This window comes from Lepisma saccharinum, chromosome 10 (genome assembly GCF_977018435.1).
Source record: "Lepisma saccharinum chromosome 10, izLepSacc3.1, whole genome shotgun sequence".
Classification (NCBI taxonomy): domain Eukaryota; kingdom Metazoa; phylum Arthropoda; class Insecta; order Zygentoma; family Lepismatidae; genus Lepisma; species Lepisma saccharinum.
The window spans coordinates 38,945,765-38,971,876 of NC_139238.1; the positions used below are offsets into that span (position 1 = coordinate 38,945,765).

At 37.2% G+C, this 26,112-nt stretch overlaps 1 protein-coding gene across 1 annotated transcript in view; it reads left to right on the top strand.

The window, feature by feature from the left end:
* The first annotated feature begins 489 nt into the window (after nucleotides 1-489).
* LOC145993873 (S-formylglutathione hydrolase) overlaps nucleotides 490-26,112 on the top strand; it is a 66,371-nt gene continuing 40,748 nt past the window's right edge. Inside the window, exons 1-4 of the mRNA XM_083129739.1 lie at nucleotides 490-599; nucleotides 4,712-4,782; nucleotides 9,226-9,413; nucleotides 10,848-11,037. Coding sequence (XP_082985865.1) covers nucleotides 519-599; nucleotides 4,712-4,782; nucleotides 9,226-9,413; nucleotides 10,848-11,037 — 530 coding nt within the window. The 5' untranslated portion in view covers nucleotides 490-518. The remainder of the gene's footprint in view (nucleotides 600-4,711; nucleotides 4,783-9,225; nucleotides 9,414-10,847; nucleotides 11,038-26,112) is intronic.

Below are 26,112 nucleotides of genomic sequence, written 5' to 3' on the forward strand. Positions count from 1 at the left end.
GTCTCTGCCCGGACTGTCGTTTGTGAAGACACCTGACACATCTTCACTCTGCCAACATTTTTTTTACTTTGTAATTAGCATGATAATAATAAACAATCAACAACAATAATATAATAATTAAATTCGAATAAAATGTATTTAATTAGTTATTAGTGTATAACAATAATTTTAACCTTAGTAATTACTATTATTAATTTTACTGCTGTGATCGAGGTATTTCAATGTTTATAATTAATGTAAGCTTCATTTCAAACTGGAGAAGTCTTTTCTGCATCCAAATATTTTCTAGGTACCTTAGTTTCTCTAATCACTCAAAAATTTCAAGTGATCCATTTTGTTTCCGATCTTTTATAAGAAAATAAGCTCGGTGCTCAGGAATAACCCTCATATCTCGAAGGCCTGGCCGTACTTGTCCTATTTTGTGATAGGTAGAATTGCTCATAATATAGGCTGTGTTGTGGCCTGTGTTTTTTTCCTTCGAAGGAGAAGTAGTCTGTGTTGCGACTTCCAAATTTTTTATGGTCTCTTTTCGGTACTTCTCAGTGACTGTTGTTTGTGTTTCTTCTCGTTGTTTTGGATCAAAGTTAGTTCCCGGCAAAGTAAGTATTTAATGTCTGATAGTTAGCAATTAAATCCGAGGCTGGGAAAAATCTTATAACAAATGTCATCTTTCTGTCTGCTGTGCTAAAGGCTGAAAAGTAAAGCAGCACTATCTGTGAACGTTCATGAATCTTCACATCTTTGAGAATTGCTTGTTGGAATTAGCAATGATTTTTGAACATTTCTAAATAAGAAAGAACGATATAAAATTGGTAGACACACAGATATTGTATTCTAAGAATGACAATAACTAGCACATGAAGTGACAACAACATATCAAATAGGAAAGTAGGCTCATTCCTAGAAACTATTCCACTTGTCTATAACATATATATCTCGGTTATGTAATCATTGAGATAATATCTGTACTCAAGGTCAGTGCTGAAAAGATAACTAATTAATGTTGGCTTCAGTTCAACTTACTAAACTAAATGTGAAGGGACAGCCAGGGAATAAAAAGGTTCAGTATTTTTAAAATGTACTTTGCATTACAAATTTATCCATGCTCATGCAGCTCATACAACTGTGTATCATGAGAGCTTACATACACGTAATTGCATATTACATCAAATGCATAAAACTGTTAGTCCATTCCGGTAACAGTTTCATACATCGGAGACACATTTCATTTTTACAGAAGAAACTACTTATAGAGATGAGTTTCTCCAAGGTTTCCAACGTTAGTCGAGGTATTTTCTTATATCGTGGAATCTATTTGACTGGGAAATCATGTATATTTCAGTAGAAATATCTCACCGACGCACAATTGACATTACTTCCCTACGTGAACTGGATGCTCCATACGTTGGATGACGTAACACACTGTCAGTGTTTCCAACCCCTTTTTTTAACTGCTTGCCTAACCTAACCTTACCGGAATGGTTCGTGGGGCTATCCGTCAGCTACCCGTGCATAATGTACAATTTGCACATATGACGAACACAATAGTAAGAATTTTTCAGAGAAGAAGGTTGGAAACACTGATATCCGAGAACAAAATAAGCGATATCATTCGCAAAGTAAGGGATATCGCACTGTTACGTGCGTTCGGTAGCACTTAGAAAAATGCGTTATTTTAGTAGAAAAAGTGTTTGTTTTCATGTAAAAAGCATAATGGCACTTTAAACTATGTTCCGCAATACACAATTGGTAAATACGAACCATGCGAAACACAAAATATCTGATTTTAATGTGTCTCCGATCTTTGAAACTGGTACTGTCCATTCCTAGTATGTGTTCCTGAAAGCGAATTAATTTGTCAGACATATTACTTTAAGTTTTACAGTATTTTGGTATGATTATGTGAGCTTATTGTAAGTTCCTTCTGTTGCTACATTATGTCATATGGGGTAAATCTCTCTCTCTCTACAGTTCATTTCACCATCCCTTGTGCACCTGTTGGTGGCCTGCTTGCTGACAGGCCAGACGGCAATTCCCACCAAATCGTGTATAATATATTCGCTATGGAAACTGCTAGCTTGGAAATGACTTCAAGTTCTCAGAATTACAGTTACAATTACAATCAAAATAAGCACATACCTTGTCATAAGAGATGCTGGAAATGGTGTACTCCTGCATCCACACGTTTCTGGCATCTTTTCAGGAAATTTCCATTTACATGTAACAGTTCAGTTTCTCACCTGATATTCTCCTTCAGCTTATGGTATTTTCATACACAATGGGCCCTATAATTCTGTGTGCATTTACTGTGCACCAAACACCGATTTGCTGGTCATGCAAAGGAGTTTCCTGTATAAAATTGGGTTTATCTGAGCTCCAATAACTGTTATTCTGTGACGCTACATGGCCCCATAAATGAAACCATGCTTCGTCAGAGAATAATATTAAATGTGGATCAATTACCCCACCATTGACATTCCCCAAAATCCAGTTACATAAATTTACCCAACTTTTGTTATCGCATTCCTGGACAACAGTGATCTTGTACGGTTTCAGTTTTAAAAATATGATAGCTCGCCATGCTGTTGTTAGAAATTTCTGTTTCCTGTGCAAGTCGTTGGAGTGATTTTTGAGGACTATGATCCAATCTTTCTTCAAATTCTTCCAATTTCTCCTCGGTAAGTATATGCCATTTTACCATTCGCTTCTTATTGAGAATCGATCCTGTTTCCCTCAATTTGTTCACAAGGTTTTGCATGGTATTTCTTTGTGGAACAGGCACACCTGGGAATTCTGTTGAAAATCATCTATGAACATCCCTGCAGGAATTTGTAATCACATACGAATCATACATACATTTTTTTTGTTGTAATGTGTACATTTGTGCCATTATTAAAACTATATCAAAACACAATTAACACTTGGATCACTAAACACTTTCAAAACAATAGAAAATCACAAGAACATGCAAACCCTTTAACTGCAGTTAAATCGTGAAGTTACTGAAATGGAATGGGGTTAAGAAATACCCAAGTAATGTACAAAGCCATGTGTTTTTTTAGTTGCCACTCTGGCGCCACAAGCTGTTAGGAAACTAAATTACCCTTTTAGCGTGTCTTGTTACCAAAGCTCCTGGAAATTTCCTAAAAGCATGCCAGAAATGTGTGGATGCACGAGGTCAACATTTCCAACATCCTCTGTGACAATTAACATGCTTATTTTGAATTGTAATTGTAACCGCAATTCTGTGAAATTGAAGTAATTTCGAAGCTAGTGCCGACAGGCGCACGAGGATTGGCAAAATGCACTGTATAGCTATATAGGGGAGACCGGGGTAATTAGAACAGGAAACAGCCTGTAGAAGTTCCACTGTAAATTACTCAGAAAGTTACTGATGGATTTTTTAAAAATTTCTACCATTTAAAAGGACATCTTTTGCATATTTTTGAAAAAAATAATGACCATGCCTGCATTACAAATACTCGTCCAAAAAAAAAAAATTGTCATGACACCACAAAATTGTTCCAATTACCCCATTTGGGGTTAATGGAACATAAGTTAGAAATTTCAACTGAATAGCTTTAGATTGCTGTTGGGGTAATAAGAACATCATACATAAATGTCCCATTTACCCTGCAAATTTGAACACAATAGCTCTACTTCTTCTGGAGTTATCAATGCTTGTTTAAATAAAATCCCAAGTTAACGTCTTTTTTCATAAAGTTCAATTTCCCAGCTGTGAAGCAAACATGTGTGAATGAAAATCAGTGTTCTATGATTTATTTGAAAGGTTACAGGCCATTCTACAATGTAGTAAAGAAAAAAACTTCTAATAGTTGAATGTAAACCAAGCGAAATCAAGCAAATTATGCAATGTTCTAATAACCCCTTTGCAGAAATTTTTGGGATAATAAGAACTTTGCTTATAAAAACCAGGCAAATTGCCCATAGACAACCAAACTCACATGAAAAGATGTGTGCCCTTATGTTTTATTATAGGGGTGAAGAAAATTTTGCAAGGGTTCTTTCATTCACATCCAGTATATGCAGAAGCAGAGAAACACCAAGCATGCATCACATCATTTTTTGCAGGTGTATAATAAAAGTCAAATAAAACTTACTTTTGTGTAGTTATTCCAATAACAAATTTTCTGCTTGTAGGTTTAGTGTAGGTACATGGGTATGAAATGTTATTACACCAGTCTTTTCGTTTTAAATTATTCTATATTAACATGTTCCAATAACCCCATGTTCTAATTACCCCGGTCTCCCCTATATATATGTAATATATGCGAGTGTGCATATATTGTCTAGAAATCCAGTCAAGATAGAACTGAGCAAAGATAGAGAAAGCTGTTCTTTATTCAGTTCATTTTTTCCCTTAAAGAATGCTTTTTTAAACTTACCAATATTAATTGTAAAGTATATTTGTACCATGAAAATGTATGCTTCAAAATTTTTGTTCCCGTTCTTTTTTTTATACAGATGGTTACTGATGATATTTGTTAGTGTTTAAATGTTGACAGTAGTGGAAATTCAAAGTTTACTACATATTTAACTTTAATTTTACTGAAATGAAATGCAATTCACATTTCAGTTATTCAATGTTGTAACCCTTTTTAGTATGTGAAATTATTTGAGGCATTTTATTTTTTGCAAGACTTTAAATATATGTAAGTAATTTTTTCTTATTTTACTTCGTCTTTTCTAGATGCCAGAATTAAGTGAAGTATCAAGCAACAAGTGCTTTGGTGGATACCAGAAAGTTTTCTCTCATAATAGGTAATAAAGTAGATGGATACTATTCAATATATTTGGTTGTACATATGCAAAATTATATATCTTGGCATCCTCATTCACATCCCAAATTAACACATTTATTCTTGATTGGGAACAAACTAATAGAACACACACTCACATACACATTGAATGCTACAGGTTGGGCAGTGAACTCATGTTTTCACTCAAGGGTTCCAGGTGCAACGCTTTCTTCAGTGTTGGTATAGCCAACATGGCACCTGAATTTTCAAATGCAGTTCTAAAAAAAATATTTTTCAATAATTTGAGTTCACTTATGGAAATTTCCGTGACCTTTTTTTTTAAAATAACTAGTACAGTATACAGAATGTCCCAAGATAATGTTTACACTCTTTGAACTTTAATAACAGAGAAACTATTATAGATGACTTGACTGGACTTTTTGCATTTGAAGCTGCAATGTCTAAGTTGAGCATGTGTGAGAACATATAGGCCTTCTTTTGTTTTTAGTCCCGTCACAGCCTGCCAAGCAGTAGTCATTAGTGTACAGAAATTGGCAAAGGTGAGAAATTTTTCTTTCAAGAAATGTAAGACAAGTTGAAAATATCCATCCACATCTCCTGAGTTAACACAGTTAGATTACTACCTATGGGGAACCGTGATGAGTGCTCTGTACGCCACAAAGCCAGAGACACTGAGTGACGTGGGACATGCAATCGAGACATCCTACGCTTTCTTCCCACTGAAACCGCATCTGCTGGTGGTCATTTTGAACATCTATAATTTTAAGGTATGCGACACCAGAAAAAGTTTGTGTTATTAGTGTTCCTGTTATTGACGTTCAAAGAGTGTAAACACTATTTTGGAACACACTGTATGTTTTGTATAATTAAATCGGAATAATAAATGTGCTTTTTTTTATTTTTCTCCACTGTTGCCAGCTAAATTTTAAAATCTGCATCGATATGGAAGGGTCTGCCATATATAGAATGCATTACATAGTTATTTAATTATGTTACTAGTAGAGCCTTCTTTAGGCAGGCCACTCCGGTGCAAGAATTAATTTATTTTAATCCAATTGTATTTAGCTTTATCTTAGTTAGCCCATATTTGAACAAAACAAAAATGAATGAATTATTTTTAATTTTGTCTACCCCTGGGTATAATCACTGAAGATAACTTGAAAATCATGAAACTTGTTTTCTACTTACATGTCGTTGGCAATCAAACTTTATCTTTCAATTTTCAAATATAGGTTCTAAGGTAATGTCCTGAAAGTAACTTACCCTTGAACCGTAGGGATGCATGTAGGGGTGAAAATTAACAAGTCCATTCTGAAATATATTATTTGAAAATTTACAATGAGTGCCTGACACCACCCTCTTCACATACCTTTTCATTGAACTCTCCAACTGTCAAGGCCTTGAATCAGCTGTGAGCACTTTTCTGGAAGTGTCAGGAAAATTTACTTGGTTTCTGTACAAAGTCAACATTTTTGTAGCAGTGCACAAAAAGTGGGTTTTTGAACAAAGAAAGAGGGGACAAACAAGATGTTTTAAACTTGGGATTATTCAATGTCAACCAATAAAATAATATTTTTAAGATTTTTTGTTTATTCATTGTACCTATATAGAGGACAAAACTGCCAAATTTCATATTTTTGTGGCTCAAAGTTTTTGAGTTATTGACTTCCAAAAAGCAAAAATCCCAAAATTTGTCATTTTGAAATCTTTAAACAGCTGTAGATCAAACACTATTTAACCTAGATAGCTCAAATTGGTGTCATTCTCTTCTTTTTTTAATGGGTTTTAATTTGAAATGCAACGTGGCTGTACTAATTTCAATTTTGTAATTTTTATAAAACTCTGAAAACAGTTTTTTTGAAAAAATGTGTGTTTTGAAGACATCAATTGACTATTTGTGTGCAAAATTTCATAATGGGATGGCAATGGGTTCCTATGGAAATTAATTATTTTGTATTGTAATGCATGTGAAATTTGCTAAATTTGTTGACTTCCATGTTAAAAACCATAAGTATAAACTGAGTGGTTGATGTTGAAGTCTTCATATTAGTTTAGTTTATAATTTTTGGACTACAAATAATAATGTATTAGTTTTTTTTTTATAAACAAATCTCATGGTGTAACACAACCTTAATATATAAATGTATTATATGTTATTCAAATTTGAGGAGCTTTCAGACACATGTTGCTTGTTCCTTGCAAGTTGGTCGGACTGAGTCGTTTTGTCAATAAAGTGCACTGTCACCTTGTCCTGTTCTTCACGCATGCGCTGCGAATGCATGCTTATAGACTGAAGGGACCCCAGTTGCTTGTTTCTCACTTTGGTGTGAATCCTTACTGTCACTTGTCACCTGAAACTTGTTGTTTTGGTGTGAGATCCCCATTACAGATATTTCAAGAATAAAGAGTATTTAAATCATGCCTCTTAACACAACATAATGATTGATGAGAGATGAGATATGTGAAGTATTCCAGACAGTTTTACTAGTCATAACAGAAAAGGAACAAGTCTTGGGAGGAATAACTAGCTGTATTTCTTGATTGTTTGCAGTGATATGTGGTGACCTTGGAACTTGGGTAGCAACTGATATTGGGTAATCTTTAATCTTTAGGTGCCCAAGCGTCTCGATCGAGATGCTGTGTCAAGGTCGTTTTGAGAGTTAGCCCCCTCCCCCCGCCGCATATACGCCGAATTTGCAAAAATTTCATATAGTCTGAATCTCTGGTTCATTCCGCGTACAACGGTATATCACTCATCTCTCTAGGGCAATTAGCTTCCGAACTACACTCATTTAATTGAAACTCTGCATTTTGCTCAAAATCGGCTTGGGCAACCGAGGCTTACTATTGAAAAAGGGCTTGGGCGTCAAAAGGTTAATGCATCCTTCATTCTCCACCCCCCTTTCTGCACACACGCAAGTTTCAAAAAAAATTGTGACATGAATATTGCAATTTGTTGCAACCTTTCAACCCTGTGGGTTGAGGGTGTGGGAGTAGGGAAGTAAAAATAGAAATTTCAGTTTTTCTTCAGTGGCAGTCTCTACTTCAAACTCTTCAGGTTGTCGAAAAGGCTGCTGAGTTATTATATTATTATTATTATTATATTATAATTATAATGCAAATATACTTCGAATTAATGTGAGGATTTCACCTTATCGGTGTTTTGGCTCAATTGTAACACTCAACCTGAATGTGTGGCTATTGGCATACCTATAGTTGCTTAGGCCTAGCTTATGCCCCAAACTACCACACCAAGAGGTACGTAATAATTACCGAGCCAATATTTGCTCTTAGCCCTTTATTCCAAATTAAGCTTTGGGCTGACTTTATTAGCTAACTTAAAATGTTGTAGTATTTTACATAGCATCAATGCGTGGCTCTCGGCGTACGTATGGTCGCATAGGCCTAGCTTGCACCCCCAACTACCACTCCCAAGTTGTATGGGCAACACCAAGCAGTTCTTTTGAGTTTAAATTCTGTCTACGATCTGCAGCAAATGTTCATTTCTCAAAATCCTTGCTTTTATACTTTTTTTTCAACATCACAGATTAAATAGCCTATAATACTTACTAATTACAAAAACATGCTACAAGCCAAAGCGACATCTACATAAGTTTCCATATAAAATCTACACACAGTATTTCTCAATATATAAATCTCATTGAATTACTAAAAATAGAACATAAAATACAATAAATGTTAAACAAGAGATATATATTACAAACAAGGTGCAATTTAATATATTAACACAAAAATTATGCTTTCTTTCACAAAATAGTATACCAGTGACATATTTTCAAGTGGTGACTTCACAAAAATATGGATAATATCAATTTATGCAATGATTTACGACTTTTTAAATAAAAAAATATTCTTTGTTAATCATTAGTCAATACATGGTATCACATAAAAACTCACTTCTCCTTATATCCACCAGTCAATTACTCGTTAATTCCTTTACATGTGAAGTAAATATTCCTATACTTGATTAAGCGTGATTCTAAGTGTGCATTTAGCTGAAATATAGTGACCTTCTTCCAGATATGTTCATGTACATTAATTGCCTTAATGATTTGGTCTGGAACATTTTGTTTCTTGGGCTGGAGAAGTCAGGGAATTTTGTTTTTATGAAATTGTAAACACCCAGTTTACAGTAACTTCTTTCATGTAGAAATTATGAAATAATTGCTAAGATTTGTCATTATAATAAGCCTTAAATTTTTATATATTAAAATATAGATGTAAGGCAATTCAAAGCAAATCGTTACACTTTCAAAAATTTATGCGATGCAGAACATTTGCTTGTGATAAATGTAGTTTTTGTATCACTCCTGTACCTTTAGATGTCACAAGGTATTTTGTATATGTGTATATTTTTTAAAAAAAATTAAATATGCACAGATTATTTCCAAGATTTAATGCAGGTTTCTTTTTTTCTGCGCAGCCAAGAACTACAGTGCAAAATGAACTTCGCCGTGTACCTGCCACCCCAAGCAGAAGAAGGGAAGGTTCCTGTAATATACTGGTTGTCTGGGCTCACGTGCACAGAGCAGAATTTCGTTCAGAAGGCAGGGGCCCAGCGTTATGCAGCTGAGAATGGAGTTATGATTGTTGGCCCTGATACAAGTCCACGTAAGTGAAGAGGGTCCTTTGACTCAAGTCAAGGAATGGAAAATAGGATTTGATGTTGTTAAGTCCACTTTATGCACAGATAGACTAACCAGGACTGGACCTACAGTTTAACGTGTGATCTGTATCATTGTGCAATGTGCCTCTGCCGGGTATTGAGCCCGGGACCTCTTGATTACAAGGCGACTATGCCATTGGGGAGGCCCAGGGAAGAATGGAAATTGCAATATTCCATTGATATCAGCTACTTAGTACGAATATATTGTAATTTTCTATTGAAATTTCGAACGTAGTATCAAATGTGATGGTGATTTTTATTTTTTAGACATCAGTGAATCTTTCCATTAAAATTCATTTTAGTTATTTCAGGTAATGCCATATTGTCTGTCATTTTAAATTGTTTGTTAACCCCTGTAACTGGTATGATGTATCGTGCGTGTGTATGAGTATGTACACACAGCCAGTGCATTGTTGACAGTAAGAACCATAACATTATTGCCACCTACATCAAACTGAGGAAGTACTTTCTCATCGATATTTCTCAATTTCTCTGACAACAAACGATAGTGACCTTGTACGGCAGTGGAGTGAGTTCAGAGGTATTTTCAAGGTAAAAAAAAAATATTTGACAGAGCAGTCAGGTTTCCCAAAATTTTCACATTTTAGACTAGTTGTTGCTCACGGATGTGAAGATAAAAATTATTATGGAGGAGGCGAACAGAGCTGCACTTGTAAACTATAGCTGCGTATTAGTGGTTGAACACCAGTGATAGGCTGAACCTTATCTTTAGGGGTTATTGATATTGATGGGTATATTACAATAACTCACCGAGAATAGTTATTTTAAGAGACATGCTTTTACAGAAACTTTCATCTTTCTACAAACTACAACAAGGGATGGCCACGAAATCCACGAGATATCAGAATTTCAAATTATCTGTTACCTGGATAATCCAAAGAATTTGGATATTCAGATAATTTGGGTATCCGATTCGATGAAGGATTTGTAGAAAATCCGCACAGTGAAATACGACAATGACGAAAGAATATGTGGATTCCACAAAAAATGGATAATGACAAACTGTCTGGATAATGCACACATTCCGATATCCGGACATCTTGGATAATTGGGATAATCCGGGCAATTCTGATATCTGGATAATCTGTACAATTTAGATACGGTATCGGAATATCCAATATCGAGATATTTCAAATCCGGATAGAAAATTATCCGATATCTAGATTTAACCGTCCCTAGTTTGAACATGTATGTGGCAAGAGAACATAATATATACTTGTCATTTTAGGTACCACCAAAGGTATAATTTAGATACTGGTTTGTGGGGGCCGTATACTTATGATGCAGGTGCAGAGTGGAAACTCAATTATGTGTTCCAAAATTTTCTTTCCCATCACACATGTGCGTTTAATTTTCAGGTGGCTGCAACATTGAAGGGGAAGATGATGGCTGGGATTTCGGAACAGGAGCTGGCTTTTATGTGGATGCAACACAAGAGAAATGGAAAAAAAACTACCGCATGTATTCCTATGTCACCAAAGAGCTTCCTACCCTTATTAATTCTAATTTCCCTGCGTTACCAGACCGGCAATCAATAATGGGACACAGGTTTGTTCAAAACTTATTTAACATGAAGTAAGAGATGCCTGAAAGTTTAGAACAAACACTAGTATTAAGAGCAAGCTGTACTTGCACAAAAGCTCTTTAGGGTTCACGTGCACAAATGTAATTGCAAGGCTGAATAAAGAACACCCAGCTTCCAATTGCTACGTGCCTGTCATCGTAAATGTGCCTGTTTCACGTTGTGTGAACTCTTTACATGTATAATTACACGTACGGAAAATAATAATACTTGCAGAACTATTTCTCTACCTCATACTTCGCAACACCTTATTTGTCCACCCTGAAAAAATTCGAAGTCCTGAGTTCTTAAATTTGGCAACACAGCTCCTCAGAGCCAACAAATAGTATCCAACTTAACAATAGTTTTTCTTTCTAAATGAAAAACGCTCTTGTGTTTTTTTCATTCATTCACATTCCATGAAGTTAGAAACCCTAAACTAGCAATACAATAAACCAAGTACGAAGTGTTGTAATAATGTAATATAAGATTATATTAGATCGCTCTAAATATTTATGTGATGCATACTTCAAGGAATTTGTTCTGCTCATCTTGATTTTTCAGTGATTTGCAGGGTATTAGGCAAGACCTTCCTTTTCATTCAGCTGTCAAAAATTATCTTATATGTTATAAATATCTGTTCTTACACAGGATGTTGTAATCAATGAGGTCCCGGGTTTGATATCCAGTGGAGGCTCATTTCACAGTGCCTCGAATTCCAGTTTAAATCGTAGGTCCAATCCCGACTAGCCTATCTGTGCATAAAGTAGACTTGAAACAATACAAATGGATGTTCTTTGTGCTCTTCACTCAGACCTAAATTATACGTAGAATTTTCCATGATACACCACAAATTTTATGCTATATTCAATGTTTGAAACTACCCACCTCAGAATTTACATAGCATGTTTCTGCGCATTCCAAGTTACACATGTCTTCCGGAAATGCTGGACGTAAATTGCATAAATATGCAGAAATTTCCCAGAAATGAATATAAGCATTCTCGTCCAAGGCTGTTTACTTTCCGAAAAAGTTTTTGCGAAGGAGGAAGTTTGAATCCACGATGGTCTATTCTGCAAGTGGACACGATCCCCTTACACCACAGCATTCACGTTATTTTAAGCACTTGGTTTGAGGGAGGAAGACATACACATTTCTGTAGTGGTGTAGTGTAGTGTGAAGTGGAAAGTTTTCGATGTGGGATGTTCGCTCAAGTCGTTAAGATAGCTGGGTAATGCTTGTATGATTAAACATTATGACTGGGGCTCTGAAGTTGATGACCTAAAAAGGTGTCAAAAGATGATCTGTAGAATGACCTAAAAATGGTAAAAAATGACCCAAAAATAATTTTCGCTCTGAAAGTGAAAGCTTGATTTTTTCACAAATTACAAGAGAGTAGTGTAAATCATTTGTCTCTTTTCAGAGTGGGTCTTCTACGATACTCTAGTTGGCGAGCATCCGAATATGCAGTTGTGTTTCGCGTACACCAGGGTGTAATTTTTGTTTAACATTGTGGCTAATTTTACTTTTAAACCACAGACTAAAGTGGTAATAGTGTCCAGCAGGGAACCTCAAACTAGGCTTCACACAAAGTATCCATTTCCAAACATTTCAGTTAGGAATAATATTGTGCTTTTCCATTGACCGTATTTTTGATTCATGGCAAATTTGCTACAAGGACCATGTCAGGAAATTTAAATATGTAAGTTTTGCTAATAAATGCATTTAAAATTCACGAAACAACAGGGGAGGAGAAATATAAACTTAAAAAAAGAAATGGCAAAAAGGTACTGAAAAGTGAGCTTAGAAAGGCCACAAATTGCAAAATAAAAGCAGTGTTTTCTGGTTCTAACTGAAGGAAAATTGACATGATATCAGGTTTATCATTGAGGCTCAGAAAGAAAGATGATCCTTCATCAACTTCCAAGTCCTAATTATGACCATTGACTAAGTTGGAGGGAAGGATGCAGATTAAGTAAATTATCTCCACTTTGTAATAATAATAATAATAAAAAGAAACATCAGGTTCATATTTCGAAAATGAGTTGAAGGCCAATTTACTCTGATAAGTTTACTTTTCATTTTTTCTTGCAAATTTCCTTCGCGATCGATTTTGCCACCTGTCTGGAGGCTTCGTCAGGCATGTACTGTCTTGCTGCTGGCAACATGGTTCCTTCTTCTCCCGCTTGTGCTCGTGGCCACGCTAGTTTATGCGGTCCTTTCACTTTCTGCCATTCTGGTGTGGGTGTAGTGCTTCCTCCTTTTGTCGCGGATCAGAGTTTTGGCATTGTAGGCATCTGCTTCCGTGCACACATGGGCTTTTTTTGCGAATGCTTAACGTCTGTGCTTGGTTTCTTGTCGTGTGGGGGGAACAGGTTGGGTGGTTATGCATATTCCTGATAGCGGGAAGCCAGGTTTTATTGAGGACCTCGTGGATAGTGTTGAGGTCGGCGGGAGTGGTCACTATTGCATAGGTTTCTTTTGAGAACCTTACCAAGGTGGATTTCCCTTGCATTACTATTTTGGCAGAGTCTGTGTTATGGTTTTCGTCTATAAGGTGGTAGGAAAGGCTTGTTCTTTTCTTCCTGAGTCTGTGGTCAGCATCATACTCCTTGAGCCTATCGTCAAGTTGGTGCTTTGTCATACCCACATATTTGCTTCCGCAAGTGCATGTGATCTTGCATTGTGGTTGGTATAATATTGTTTGAAATGGGTTAGGTGGGAGGCTATGGAAGGAGGGGTTGGTCTGCTATCTTGAAACTGTGCCTGGTTAGAACTTTTTGAATTTTCGAATTTTCTTGGTTAGATCAGGATGCCGGGGAAGGCCGATCCATTTTTCTTATATCCTTTCTTTCTGGTGGTGTGGCTGATTCACTTTTCTTTTGGTAGTGTCTAGGCAGTGGAGGAGTTCCTGTCTGCTGCACCCATTGCAGATGCTAAGGGAGATGATATGATCAAATTCAGTCTTCAGGTTCTGAGGTAAGGTTGATGGCTCTGTGGAAGAAGTTGATTCAAATATTTTTTTTTTTTTTTTTTTTTTTTTTTTTGCTGTACAGAGTGACAAAAAAAAAGAAGGAAGCACTACACCCACACCAGAATGCCAGAAAGTGAAAGGACTGCGTCACCTATCACCGCCACGAGCACAAGCTGAAAAAGAAGAAACCATGCTGCCTGCAGCATGCATAACAAAGCCACCAGACAGGTGGGGGTGGCGAAATCTATTGCAAAGAAAATTTGCTCGGAAAAATGAATAGTAAACTTAACAGAGTAAATTACCTATCTCCGAGTAACTACCAAACAGATATCTTTAGATACAATGTAGAAGACCAATGCTGTTTTCATGAAAATTAGTTTTTCATAGTTTGTAGTTTGTTACTGTACACTTGCAAGATTATCCATTGTTTTAATTTCACACATATTTTATATTTCATAAGTGAATATCCCTTTCATCTCTCTTTCTACAGCATGTAGAAAAAGGCTGAAGTTTCTTGGCAACCAGGATCTGGTTCAACTGCTTCCTTTTTGCTTTCCAGTTATTACTTTCAACAAACAAGAAAAAACGTCCTAACTAAACGATTGTTCAGAACACAGCATTTACACACCATTTACAGTAGATATGTTCATCATTCTTCCCTTTCAGCGTTTCTCTATTTTTGCTGAATAAAAATTACCATGAGGAAATTATAGAGTTGGCATGTATGCACTCACTGGCTTCTACAAACTGGTAGCTAATTTTAATGTGAGCTACTTGGAGAAGAGGTAGTGTGCTTGTTTGTCACGAGGCTAGTCGTAGGTTCAATTCTCCATTGAGCCAGGAATTTTTTCGGATATAGTGTTGAGTTTATCCACCATGCTATGAAATTAACATTGGTCTCTGTATTTCTCGAGATGAAAGGAAAAAGTAAGAAAGTTATTTCGACGGTAGGACGAAATCACATGCCAAGTGGAATGGGCAGAATCAAGTTATGTAGAGTTAACAGGGTTCCTACAAAAACCTGAAAGTCTCGGCGAATTTGAAAAAAATTAAAATCTCAGGGAAAATCATTTACTTGATGAATAAGTCCTAATGAAGTATATCTACAGACTAGAATGTACTCTGCCTGTTGATAATAATAATTACAATTAATATATAGTAATAATTACAACTTCAGGAACTTGTTTTAAACAAGCTACTTTGAAGATATAGGCTTGAGGTACAGATTAATTGCAATTGTGTCCATTTGTAAATTTCTGTTTGCCAGAAGTCAGGAAATATTTATTCTATGTATGTTGTGTTTGAAATTTTATCTTATGCAGTATAAATTTTGAAAACTATAACAGGAATGAATACATGTTTGACTAAATGCAAGGAAATGTAATATTAAGTCCCATCACCCACTAGACTTAATGTTACATTCCCTTCCATGTCAAATCAACATCAAACTAAAGATCCGACCGTCACCGTAGTTCAACTTGCATTCAATAAAAACCTTTAACTTAATCCTTAATTATATGCACAGAAATGTAAATTTTATTCTTGAATTAGTTTTGTTATTGGTATCAGAAACTGAACTGATATCAGTATTTTTTTCCAATACCAATGAACTGCTGAATAACATTTGTTGATACCAAAAATTAGTATTCTACTGATACAATATAAAATTGCAAATGTTGCTTGAAGAACATGAATAGTTCAGTCACCTACTTAATTAATGTAAGTATTGCAAGTGATTTTAATTTCGAGAAACAAACTGCATATTTAACCTTTTGAGTCCCAAGGCCATTTTCACATGGTCCCGAGCCTGAGCAAAATGCAGAGTTTCAATTAAATGAGTGTATATTGGAGCCTAATTGCCCTAGAGAGATGAGTGATATACTGTTGTACGCGGAATGAACCAGAGATTCAGACTATACGAAATTTATGCAAATTTGGCATATATGTGGTGGGGAGGGAGGGGGCTAACTCTCAAAATTCCAAAATTTCAGAAAACAAAATGGGATCCCCCCTCCTTCCCAAGAAAAAAGTACATGACAGTGTCGACATGCACATGGAAATGATCACACATCTCCGTTGGAAGCCACTAACTTCGTAGCGCGTGTTGGTGGATGGAGACGAACATGATGATGGACCAAGTTGTGCCGCACCTTGGGGAGCTGGTGTTCGAGTGCCTCACCTGCCACTTGTCCCCAAAAGACTTATAGCCAACTTCTCACGGAACTCACAGTGCCTCACGTTCTGATGAAATATCTTGAAGAGCAGGTAGGCGTTGAGGATACATTGGTCAAGTAGGTGGAAGAAGAGCTTGACAGTCCACTTCATGGTCTTTCGTTGGACACTGTAGGAATTAGTCATGCGGTCGGCCTTGTCAACGTAACCCATGTGGCTATTGTATTCGCATGCAATAGCTGGCTTGAGTACGTTGCCATGGTCATCCAAGAAATTTCCCTCAGCTGGTGACTGATGGATGTTCGTCAACAGGTACACCTCTCTCTTGTCTTTCCAACATATCACAGTCAAGTCATTCTTCACCCGAACACGTAGGTCACCTCTCTTCAGCTTCAAGTCGGTCTTTGAAAAGTTGGGTGGGAGGCCTTTTCGTCGGGGATTGACGGTCCCGCAGCAATAGATACTTCTTGTTGCGAGATCATCAAATAGCTCTGGAGAAGAGAAGTAGTTGTCCATAAATAATTTATGACCAACTCCCTTCACCTTCTCCGTCAACGCTACAACTAAACCATGCGTCGCTGATGTCGTGGCAGTCGCTCTGTTCTTGTCCTTGCCCAGATATACGGTCATGTCATAGGTGTATCCCAAAGAATCACAGAGTTTGTAGATCTTGATCCCAAACCTCTTGTGTTTCTTTGGAATATACTGTTTGAAGATGACTTTCCTTTTGTACAAGACCATAGCTTCATCAACTGCTAAATGCTCTGTAGGATAGTAGCAATTAGAGCTAAGCTCATTGATATTGTCAAAGACAAACTTCATCTTCCACCTCCTGTCATAATCGGGATCTTTGGGGGAGGGGTTCTTCATGTTATCCTCAAAGTGTAGGAATCTGAGTAAGTGATAAAAGCGGTTACGTGAAATCTGTTGTCCGTAAAACTGTGTGTGAAGGTGGGGTTTTCTGGACCAGTAGTCTTGCCAACGTAATCTGCGGTCATGTCCCATCAGTATTGTCAAACCAACGAAAGTCTTCATTTCGTCAATAGTCACGTCACGTTCAGGCTTTGTGATATGTTGGTGGTAGTACCTGTTGGTCTCAGTCACCAGATGCTGGAAGATTTCTTCGGAGAAAGTCAAGGAAAAAAGTCCAAGGAAGAGAATGCATCGTCAATGTGTCGAACCTTCAGTCCAGTCTGTCCTAGGAAAGGTTGGGGGTTGGGAGCAGTTCTACCAGTTTGGGAAGGCGGTTGCCAGTCGGATGGAGCAGGAGGAGGGGAAGGGGAACATCTTTGTGACATATCATCAGAATCAGATTCTGATGATGTATCAGAGGGAATGTCAAGCTCTTCTTCATCCCACTCAGAGTCTGTATCCATATCCTCCAGCTCATCTCGGATTTCATCAGAACAGAGATCACCGAGGCAGCCATGGTCGACTATAAGCCTTTTGGGGACACAGCAGGCACAAACGACACTAGCACACTTTTCACACCACAAGAAAAACACGTAGATGACAAAAAAGTCCTTGGAAGTCTGTCACTTCACTCAAAAAATATCCTCGCACTTGGGCACAAAACGACACACACCTACGCACAATTTTCACGGACGAAAGGCTAGAACGCAGTGAAAAATGAGCGCCTTTCTTCCAGCTGCTTGAAATTCTATATTTAGACAATGCAGGGTAACCTGTGTTGCAACTTGTGGAACACTTGTGCTCAAAAACGAAGGTTTCCTTCAGCGCACCTCGAAATTCCATTCTCACATGCAGATTCAACAACCAGTCTTCCCCCTCCCCCCATCCCCACCCCCTGCACAGAAAAGTTTCATTTTGACATTGGATACTGATAAACAAGCTTCCTTCGAATGCAGTTACCAGGCGGGGATTTAAAAGCATTGCTTTAGAACAACAAAGCCGGTCTTCCTTGTCGGCAAAAATTTTCCCTTGAAAAGAGACTCAAAAGGGAAGTCCCATTTCCTGCCTTTTCCCCTCCATTTTCATGAAGAAAAAAAAGTGCAAGAAACATTTCTGTTAAATACATGTGTTAGGAATAATATTTAAAAAATCGAAATTCTAGCCAAAAATAGAAAAGTTACAATGTAAAAACTACGACCTTGACACAGTGTCTCAATCGAGATGCTTGGGACCGCGAGGGTTACATTTGGGTATCTCGACGGAGATGCTTGGGACCCAAAAGGTTAAACATCACTTTTCAAAACCGTGTCATATTAATTATATGTTTTTACTCATAAAATTAGAAAATGGCAGAATATTGAACTAAATTACAGGGTATTTATAAATATACTCGTGTGATCAGAAGTATCTGTACACCCACCTGGAAATGAAGTACAAGGTTGGGAAACACTGGCAGTCAATACGGTGTTGGCCCACACTTACCCTTAGATAAAAAGAAAAAAGATCAAGAAAAATGAAATAAAGGTCAAGAAAAAGTAAAGAATTTTGGATTTGTTATTTTGGTATATGATTCCAAGTCAAGCAAGCAGAATCGTAAAAGCTCCTCAAGGTTCTTTATCCAATTTACTTTTTCTGTTTGTGTATTATAATAGCGGTTTATAGTTCCAAAGTTCATGGAATGTCTGAAATTGAAATCCTTTCAGTGCAGCGTTTTTCATCTAGTTTAGGGACCAACTCAAAGTTGGCTACTCTGAGCTGGTGCTTCGGTGCAATATTGCTAAGTTTACAAATTCAGGACTTTAGATTTCCTTCGGGGCAGTCAAATAAGAAGTTGGGAAGAGTTAATCAAGTTAAGTTCATAGCACAAATATATAATTATTCCTTGTAACTTTTGTGGGAAAAAATCTTTATTTTGCCTTTCTATTTTGGCAACTCAGCATATGCAGAAGGATGTCTGCAGTCATTAGGTGAATAAAGTTTTTTTTTTCTTCTTCGCAAAAGTTGCACAGAATTATATTCGAAGGATAGTCAAATGAAAACCTTCATTTGTTTTTAGTTTTTTATGTAGTAGATTTGTGCATGTAGGGTTACACAAGTTTGCTGCCTTTTAGCATTGACCCCTTGCTGATCAACATATATTTTCAAGTCTGAGTTAGTGCCTGTATTCCTCAAGAAGAAGAATATTTGGAATGCAGGTGCAGTTACTTATAAGCCACTGCAAAGGTCATTGCACCCAATCTGTCTGTGACCTGAGGCCATTGTTAAACTTCCTCCTCTGTAAGCTTGCTGGTGTGTTAAAGCATGCACAGAGATATTGAATTTTCATTTGCCGGAGAATGTCTACAAGTTTTTGGCTTCCAGATGGCAAGAAACCATTGCTCTTCCCTGGTGCAAGTGTATGGAGGAAGTGCCATCTTTAAAATGGCAAAAATGCCATTTTGAAGCTCGTGCACCCCTGAAGTTATTCTGTAAATATCAATTTATGTAAATTAGACCTGTATACAGTCTGTTCTGTAATTTTTATCGGACTATTAAGGTTTTCATTTGACTGTGTCTCATTTGTGTGTAAAAAGAGAAAATCATATTTTGTTCATATGTGTTTTATGCAAAAATACAGGGTGCTCATAAAGTCCCAGCACCATGACAAAAAACATAGCTCAGAAACTACATGCAATAGAACAATGCTGTTGATTGCAAAATGACGGTTTGTTTGTTTACTTTTCTTGCAGGTGTGGTTGACCAAAATGACAACACTAAAAGAGAAAGCACAATGCATGCTGTGGTATGCTGAGTACAAATCACGAGTAACTGTTCAGCGAGAATTTCGCTGTTGATATGGAAGAGATCCTCCATCCAAATCAAGCATTATGAGATGGCTGCATAACTTCAGAGATATTGGTAGTGTTAAGAACTTGCCTCGGAGTGGACGACCAAGTGTATCTGATGAAACTGTCGACAAAATCCAAACTGCATTTCAACACAGCCCCAGATGTCAATTCGACGAGCCACATGGGGAATTACTGGTGCCACCAACAACCATCCATAAAGTGTTGCATAAGCGACTACAGCTTCATGCGTACAAAGTGCAAATCACTCAGGCTTTGCAAGCAAGTGACCATCCTTTGCATTATGATTTCCAGTGCCATGCTGCAATCAATAGACGAAGACAACGACTACCTTCAGAAAGTGATGTTTTCTGACGAGTTTTCTGACGAAGCCACGTTCCATGTGTCCGGACATGTTAACCGCCATAATGTTTGGATATGGGGTTCGCAAAATCCCTATGACACTCGTGAACACATGTGTGATAGCCCAAAGTTGAATGTCTGGTGTGGACTGATGTGTGATAAGAGTGATGGGTCCATTTATCTTTGCTGAGAAGTCCATTACCAGTAACATGTACTACGACATGCTTCAACAGTACCTTCTTCCTCAGTTGGAGTAATTCCAGCCAACCATAATTTTTCAACAAGATGGGACACTCCCTCATTGGTCCAAAGATGTTCGAGGTCTTCTGGATAGGCCGTGATGGACCTATTCCCTGGCCACCAGCCTCTCCTGATATCACACCTTTGGATTTCTTCTTCTGGGGGTATGTCAAAGATTGTGTTTACCACACTCCTGTTCCAGATGTTGCTACTCTTCGAAGAAGAATAACTGAGTATTCTAACTGTAACTGGTGATATGCTGGGGCGTGTATGGGCAGAAGTGGATTACCACCTTGATGTTGAGAGCAACTAGAGGGGCACACATTGAGGTGTATGACATAAACATTGAGAGTTCTAGCTCATTTTGCATTCAACAGCATTGTTCTATTGCATGTAGTTTCTGAGCTATGCTTTTTTGTAATGGTACGGGGACTTTATGAACACCCTGTATAATGTCTCTACCAACATGCTTTATGGACTTGTTTTAGCAGGTTAGATTGTCATAGCATTTTATAGGTTTGTCGCGTGTTACTCACAAATCCAGAATATAGAAAAGGAAAGTTAAAAATTGTACTTACGTATGTGAGTATAGTGCTCTTATTGTAGAACGACGTTTCAGAGATTGACTATCTCTTTCCTCAGGTTCGTATAAAAACTAAGTACTTGGCATAGTACTGCGTCAAAAATGTAATATGAGGATTGTGGTTAAGGGTTGGTTAGGGTACATTTAAAATATTAAGTTTTTGCTATTAGAAGTACGTAAAAACCAAGCCGTTCCCTAATAAAACTTGTACAGTAGACCTATTCACAGGTAAAAAAGTTAAAAAAGTTAAAATTCTAAAAACCTGCATAAATCACAATGCAACCTGCAGGTTTGGCCTTTCCTACCCAACTGTGCTTATCTATCCACATGAAGGTCAATTCTCAACGAATATTTCCCCTCCCCTTAATTTTCTCGTTTCCCCTTATTACGTCACAAATCCAACGTGAATTCACGTTCCTCTCTTGCAGCTTGCATAACTTCCGGAGTGACGTGGAAACCGATATTGGGTTCAATCTTCCAGGCTTTATCCCATTTTTTGAGGAAATTGATCCACCCTTCTTCCAAATTTCCTTCGTCCCTATTAAGATTACTCTTCCCCCCCCTACAAATACTCGCTGTTTCATACACGTTTCTTCCTAATTTCCTCCCCTCTTTTCTGATTACCTCTTTTTTTGCGATTCTATGCCCACTTTCCAAAATATGTTCTGAGAGACCCGTTTTGGGAACTTTTTCCCTTATGTCCTTTTCATGCTCGCTCCATCTTTTACCCATATTTCGGCCCGTCTGTCCTATGTACTCCTTCCCGCATTGGCATTCTATTCGATAAACCCCCTTCTGTTTTTCCGGTATTTCCCTAGTTGTCTTTCCTTTCTTATAATCGGTGAAGTATTTTTCTACATTCTTTGGTGCTTTCATCCCGCAAACGATTCCAAAATCTCTCGTTATTTTTCCGATTTTTTCCGATACGGATTGATGGTAAGGGATGCCAACGTACTTTACCCTCCTATTTTCGATTTTTTCCCCTTCTTTTTGATCCCCTTCTTTCCTAATAATTTTCCGTGCTCTCTCCGCTATCTTATCCATTTCTCTATTTGTGTATCCATTTTTTAATCCTGTTTTTCTTATCCACCGAATTTCGTTGTCTTTTTCTTTTTCATTATTGCATAGTCTACCGGCCCTAATAAAAAAGTTAAGGAATACGTTTTTCTTTGTTATTTCGGGGTGCGCCGATTCCTTGTTAATATATAAGTTCCCCGATAGGGGTTTATGATGTACTCCTGTTCTAATCCTATTCCCTTCTTTCAAGATACTAAGATCCAGGAAATTGATTTTTCCATCGCTTAAGTTTTCCCTAGTGAAGTTTATTCTTTCGTCTTGTTTTCCTAATTCTTCAAAAACCTTGTTCAGTGCTACCCCCTTTCCTATAATCAAGATATCATCAACGTATCTCCCATAATATTTAATACACATTCCTGTTTTTTCCAAAGCTGCCTTCTCAATGAAGTGCATAAAAATGCTCGCTACTATACCCGAAATGGGGTTTCCCATCGCCAAGCCTTCTTTTTGTCTATAAATACTGTCATTGACATAGAAAAAGTTATATTCCGTTACAAGGTTATACCATCGTACATATTCCCAAGCAGTTAGGATGTCTATTCCTTTATCTAACAGCCACCTTAGTAAACAATCTCCCGCCCGCCCCCTCGGTACACTTGGGTATAAGTTAACAACATCAAAACTACTTATTGTATCCTCGTCATCAATTTCCAGATTTTCTATACATTCTTTAACTTCTACGGCATTCCTAACGCTGTATTGGGTGTTCTCATTTACCTTCCTTATTCTTTTTACCAGCAATTTTGCTAGCCCATATCCAGGATGTTCGTATGTTGGTATAATAGGTCTAAGTGGTATGCCTTGTTTGTGTGTCTTAGGTATCCCAAAAGCAATTGGTATGTTGCCAACTTTAATTTCCTTAATAAGTGTTTTCTTTTCGCTTGTGCCCAATGTAATGCTTGTCTCTACCCCTTTTTTGATCTCTCTTCTAATCTTATTAATAGGGTCTTTCTCTATTTTCTCAAAATCGTTACCTTTAAAGCTATCTTCTAATTTTTGGTGATATTCCTCTCTGTCCATGATAACCATCTTGTTTTCTTTATCAGACCTAATTAGAAATACGTTATTCGCCTTCACCCATTTTCTTACATTTTTTAAATCGCGTCTTAGGTTTTCGTTTACTTTCTCTTTCCGAGTTCTATCTCCCCCTTTCATGTTCGCTTCCTTTTTAATTTCTTTTTGCAAGTGTTGTTCTACAATATTACGTATCCTTTGTCTAACCTCAGTTTTATCCTCCCTTTCGTCAATAGTTGTTACGATCGTTTCTGCTGCTATTATGAATTCCTCTTTTTCAAGTTTCTCTACCCCTATTGCAAATTTCTGCCCCTTGTTCATAATCCTAATCAACTCTTTAGGTGGTTCGTGGGTGGTTAAATTTAAAATGTTCTCATTATTTCCCCACTCCTCTGTTTTTTGTTTCTTATTCTCTAGATTATCCTTCCTATTCAATTTTAATTTCATCAATTTCCTCTCTATAGTATTACTATCCCTAAATTTGGCTTTATCCACAGCTCTAAAGTGTCTCTCTTCAATGCGGTTCCACGTCACTTCGTCTAGTTCCCCACTAACTTCCAAATGTAATCTATAGCATTCCTTATTAAGACGTTCGACTTGTCCATGTGCCTCCCTAATACATTTCCCTAGTATTTTAAACTGTATTTCTTGTTTTTGTTCAATCATGCCTACACTCAACGGTTTATACCCCCATTTTAAAAAGTTTGGTAAAACCCCCATTTTCCTGCATTGTTTTAAAAATCTAATCCTGATTAAACCCTTATTCAACTTAATCCTCTTATTTTCTAGTGCACGCACTTTTCTCCCCGTATCGGAGATCAATAGCATTTTATAGGTTTGTCGCGTGTTACTCACAAATCCAGAATATAGAAAAGGAAAGTTAAAAATTGTACTTACGTATGTGAGTATAGTGCTCTTATTGTAGAACGACGTTTCAGAGATTGACTATCTCTTTCCTCAGGTTCGTATAAAAACTAAGTACTTGGCATAGTACTGCGTCAAAAATGTAATATGAGGATTGTGGTTAAGGGTTGGTTAGGGTACATTTAAAATATTAAGTTTTTGCTATTAGAAGTACGTAAAAACCAAGCCGTTCCCTAATAAAACTTGTACAGTAGACCTATTCACAGGTAAAAAAGTTAAAAAAGTTAAAATTCTAAAAACCTGCATAAATCACAATGCAACCTGCAGGTTTGGCCTTTCCTACCCAACTGTGCTTATCTATCCACATGAAGGTCAATTCTCAACGAATATTTCCCCTCCCCTTAATTTTCTCGTTTCCCCTTATTACGTCACAAATCCAACGTGAATTCACGTTCCTCTCTTGCAGCTTGCATAACTTCCGGAGTGACGTGGAAACCGATATTGGGTTCAATCTTCCAGGCTTTATCCCATTTTTTGAGGAAATTGATCCACCCTTCTTCCAAATTTCCTTCGTCCCTATTAAGATTACTCTTCCCCCCCCTACAAATACTCGCTGTTTCATACACGTTTCTTCCTAATTTCCTCCCCTCTTTTCTGATTACCTCTTTTTTTGCGATTCTATGCCCACTTTCCAAAATATGTTCTGAGAGACCCGTTTTGGGAACTTTTTCCCTTATGTCCTTTTCATGCTCGCTCCATCTTTTACCCATATTTCGGCCCGTCTGTCCTATGTACTCCTTCCCGCATTGGCATTCTATTCGATAAACCCCCTTCTGTTTTTCCGGTATTTCCCTAGTTGTCTTTCCTTTCTTATAATCGGTGAAGTATTTTTCTACATTCTTTGGTGCTTTCATCCCGCAAACGATTCCAAAATCTCTCGTTATTTTTCCGATTTTTTCCGATACGGATTGATGGTAAGGGATGCCAACGTACTTTACCCTCCTATTTTCGATTTTTTCCCCTTCTTTTTGATCCCCTTCTTTCCTAATAATTTTCCGTGCTCTCTCCGCTATCTTATCCATTTCTCTATTTGTGTATCCATTTTTTAATCCTGTTTTTCTTATCCACCGAATTTCGTTGTCTTTTTCTTTTTCATTATTGCATAGTCTACCGGCCCTAATAAAAAAGTTAAGGAATACGTTTTTCTTTGTTATTTCGGGGTGCGCCGATTCCTTGTTAATATATAAGTTCCCCGATAGGGGTTTATGATGTACTCCTGTTCTAATCCTATTCCCTTCTTTCAAGATACTAAGATCCAGGAAATTGATTTTTCCATCGCTTAAGTTTTCCCTAGTGAAGTTTATTCTTTCGTCTTGTTTTCCTAATTCTTCAAAAACCTTGTTCAGTGCTACCCCCTTTCCTATAATCAAGATATCAACAACGTATCTCCCATAATATTTAATACACATTCCTGTTTTTTCCAAAGCTGCCTTCTCAATGAAGTGCATAAAAATGCTCGCTACTATACCCGAAATGGGGTTTCCCATCGCCAAGCCTTCTTTTTGTCTATAAATACTGTCATTGACATAGAAAAAGTTATATTCCGTTACAAGGTTATACCATCGTACATATTCCCAAGCAGTTAGGATGTCTATTCCTTTATCTAACAGCCACCTTAGTAAACAATCTCCCGCCCGCCCCCTCGGTACACTTGGGTATAAGTTAACAACATCAAAACTACTTATTGTATCCTCGTCATCAATTTCCAGATTTTCTATACATTCTTTAACTTCTACGGCATTCCTAACGCTGTATTGGGTGTTCTCATTTACCTTCCTTATTCTTTTTACCAGCAATTTTGCTAGCCCATATCCAGGATGTTCGTATGTTGGTATAATAGGTCTAAGTGGTATGCCTTGTTTGTGTGTCTTAGGTATCCCAAAAGCAATTGGTATGTTGCCAACTTTAATTTCCTTAATAAGTGTTTTCTTTTCGCTTGTGCCCAATGTAATGCTTGTCTCTACCCCTTTTTTGATCT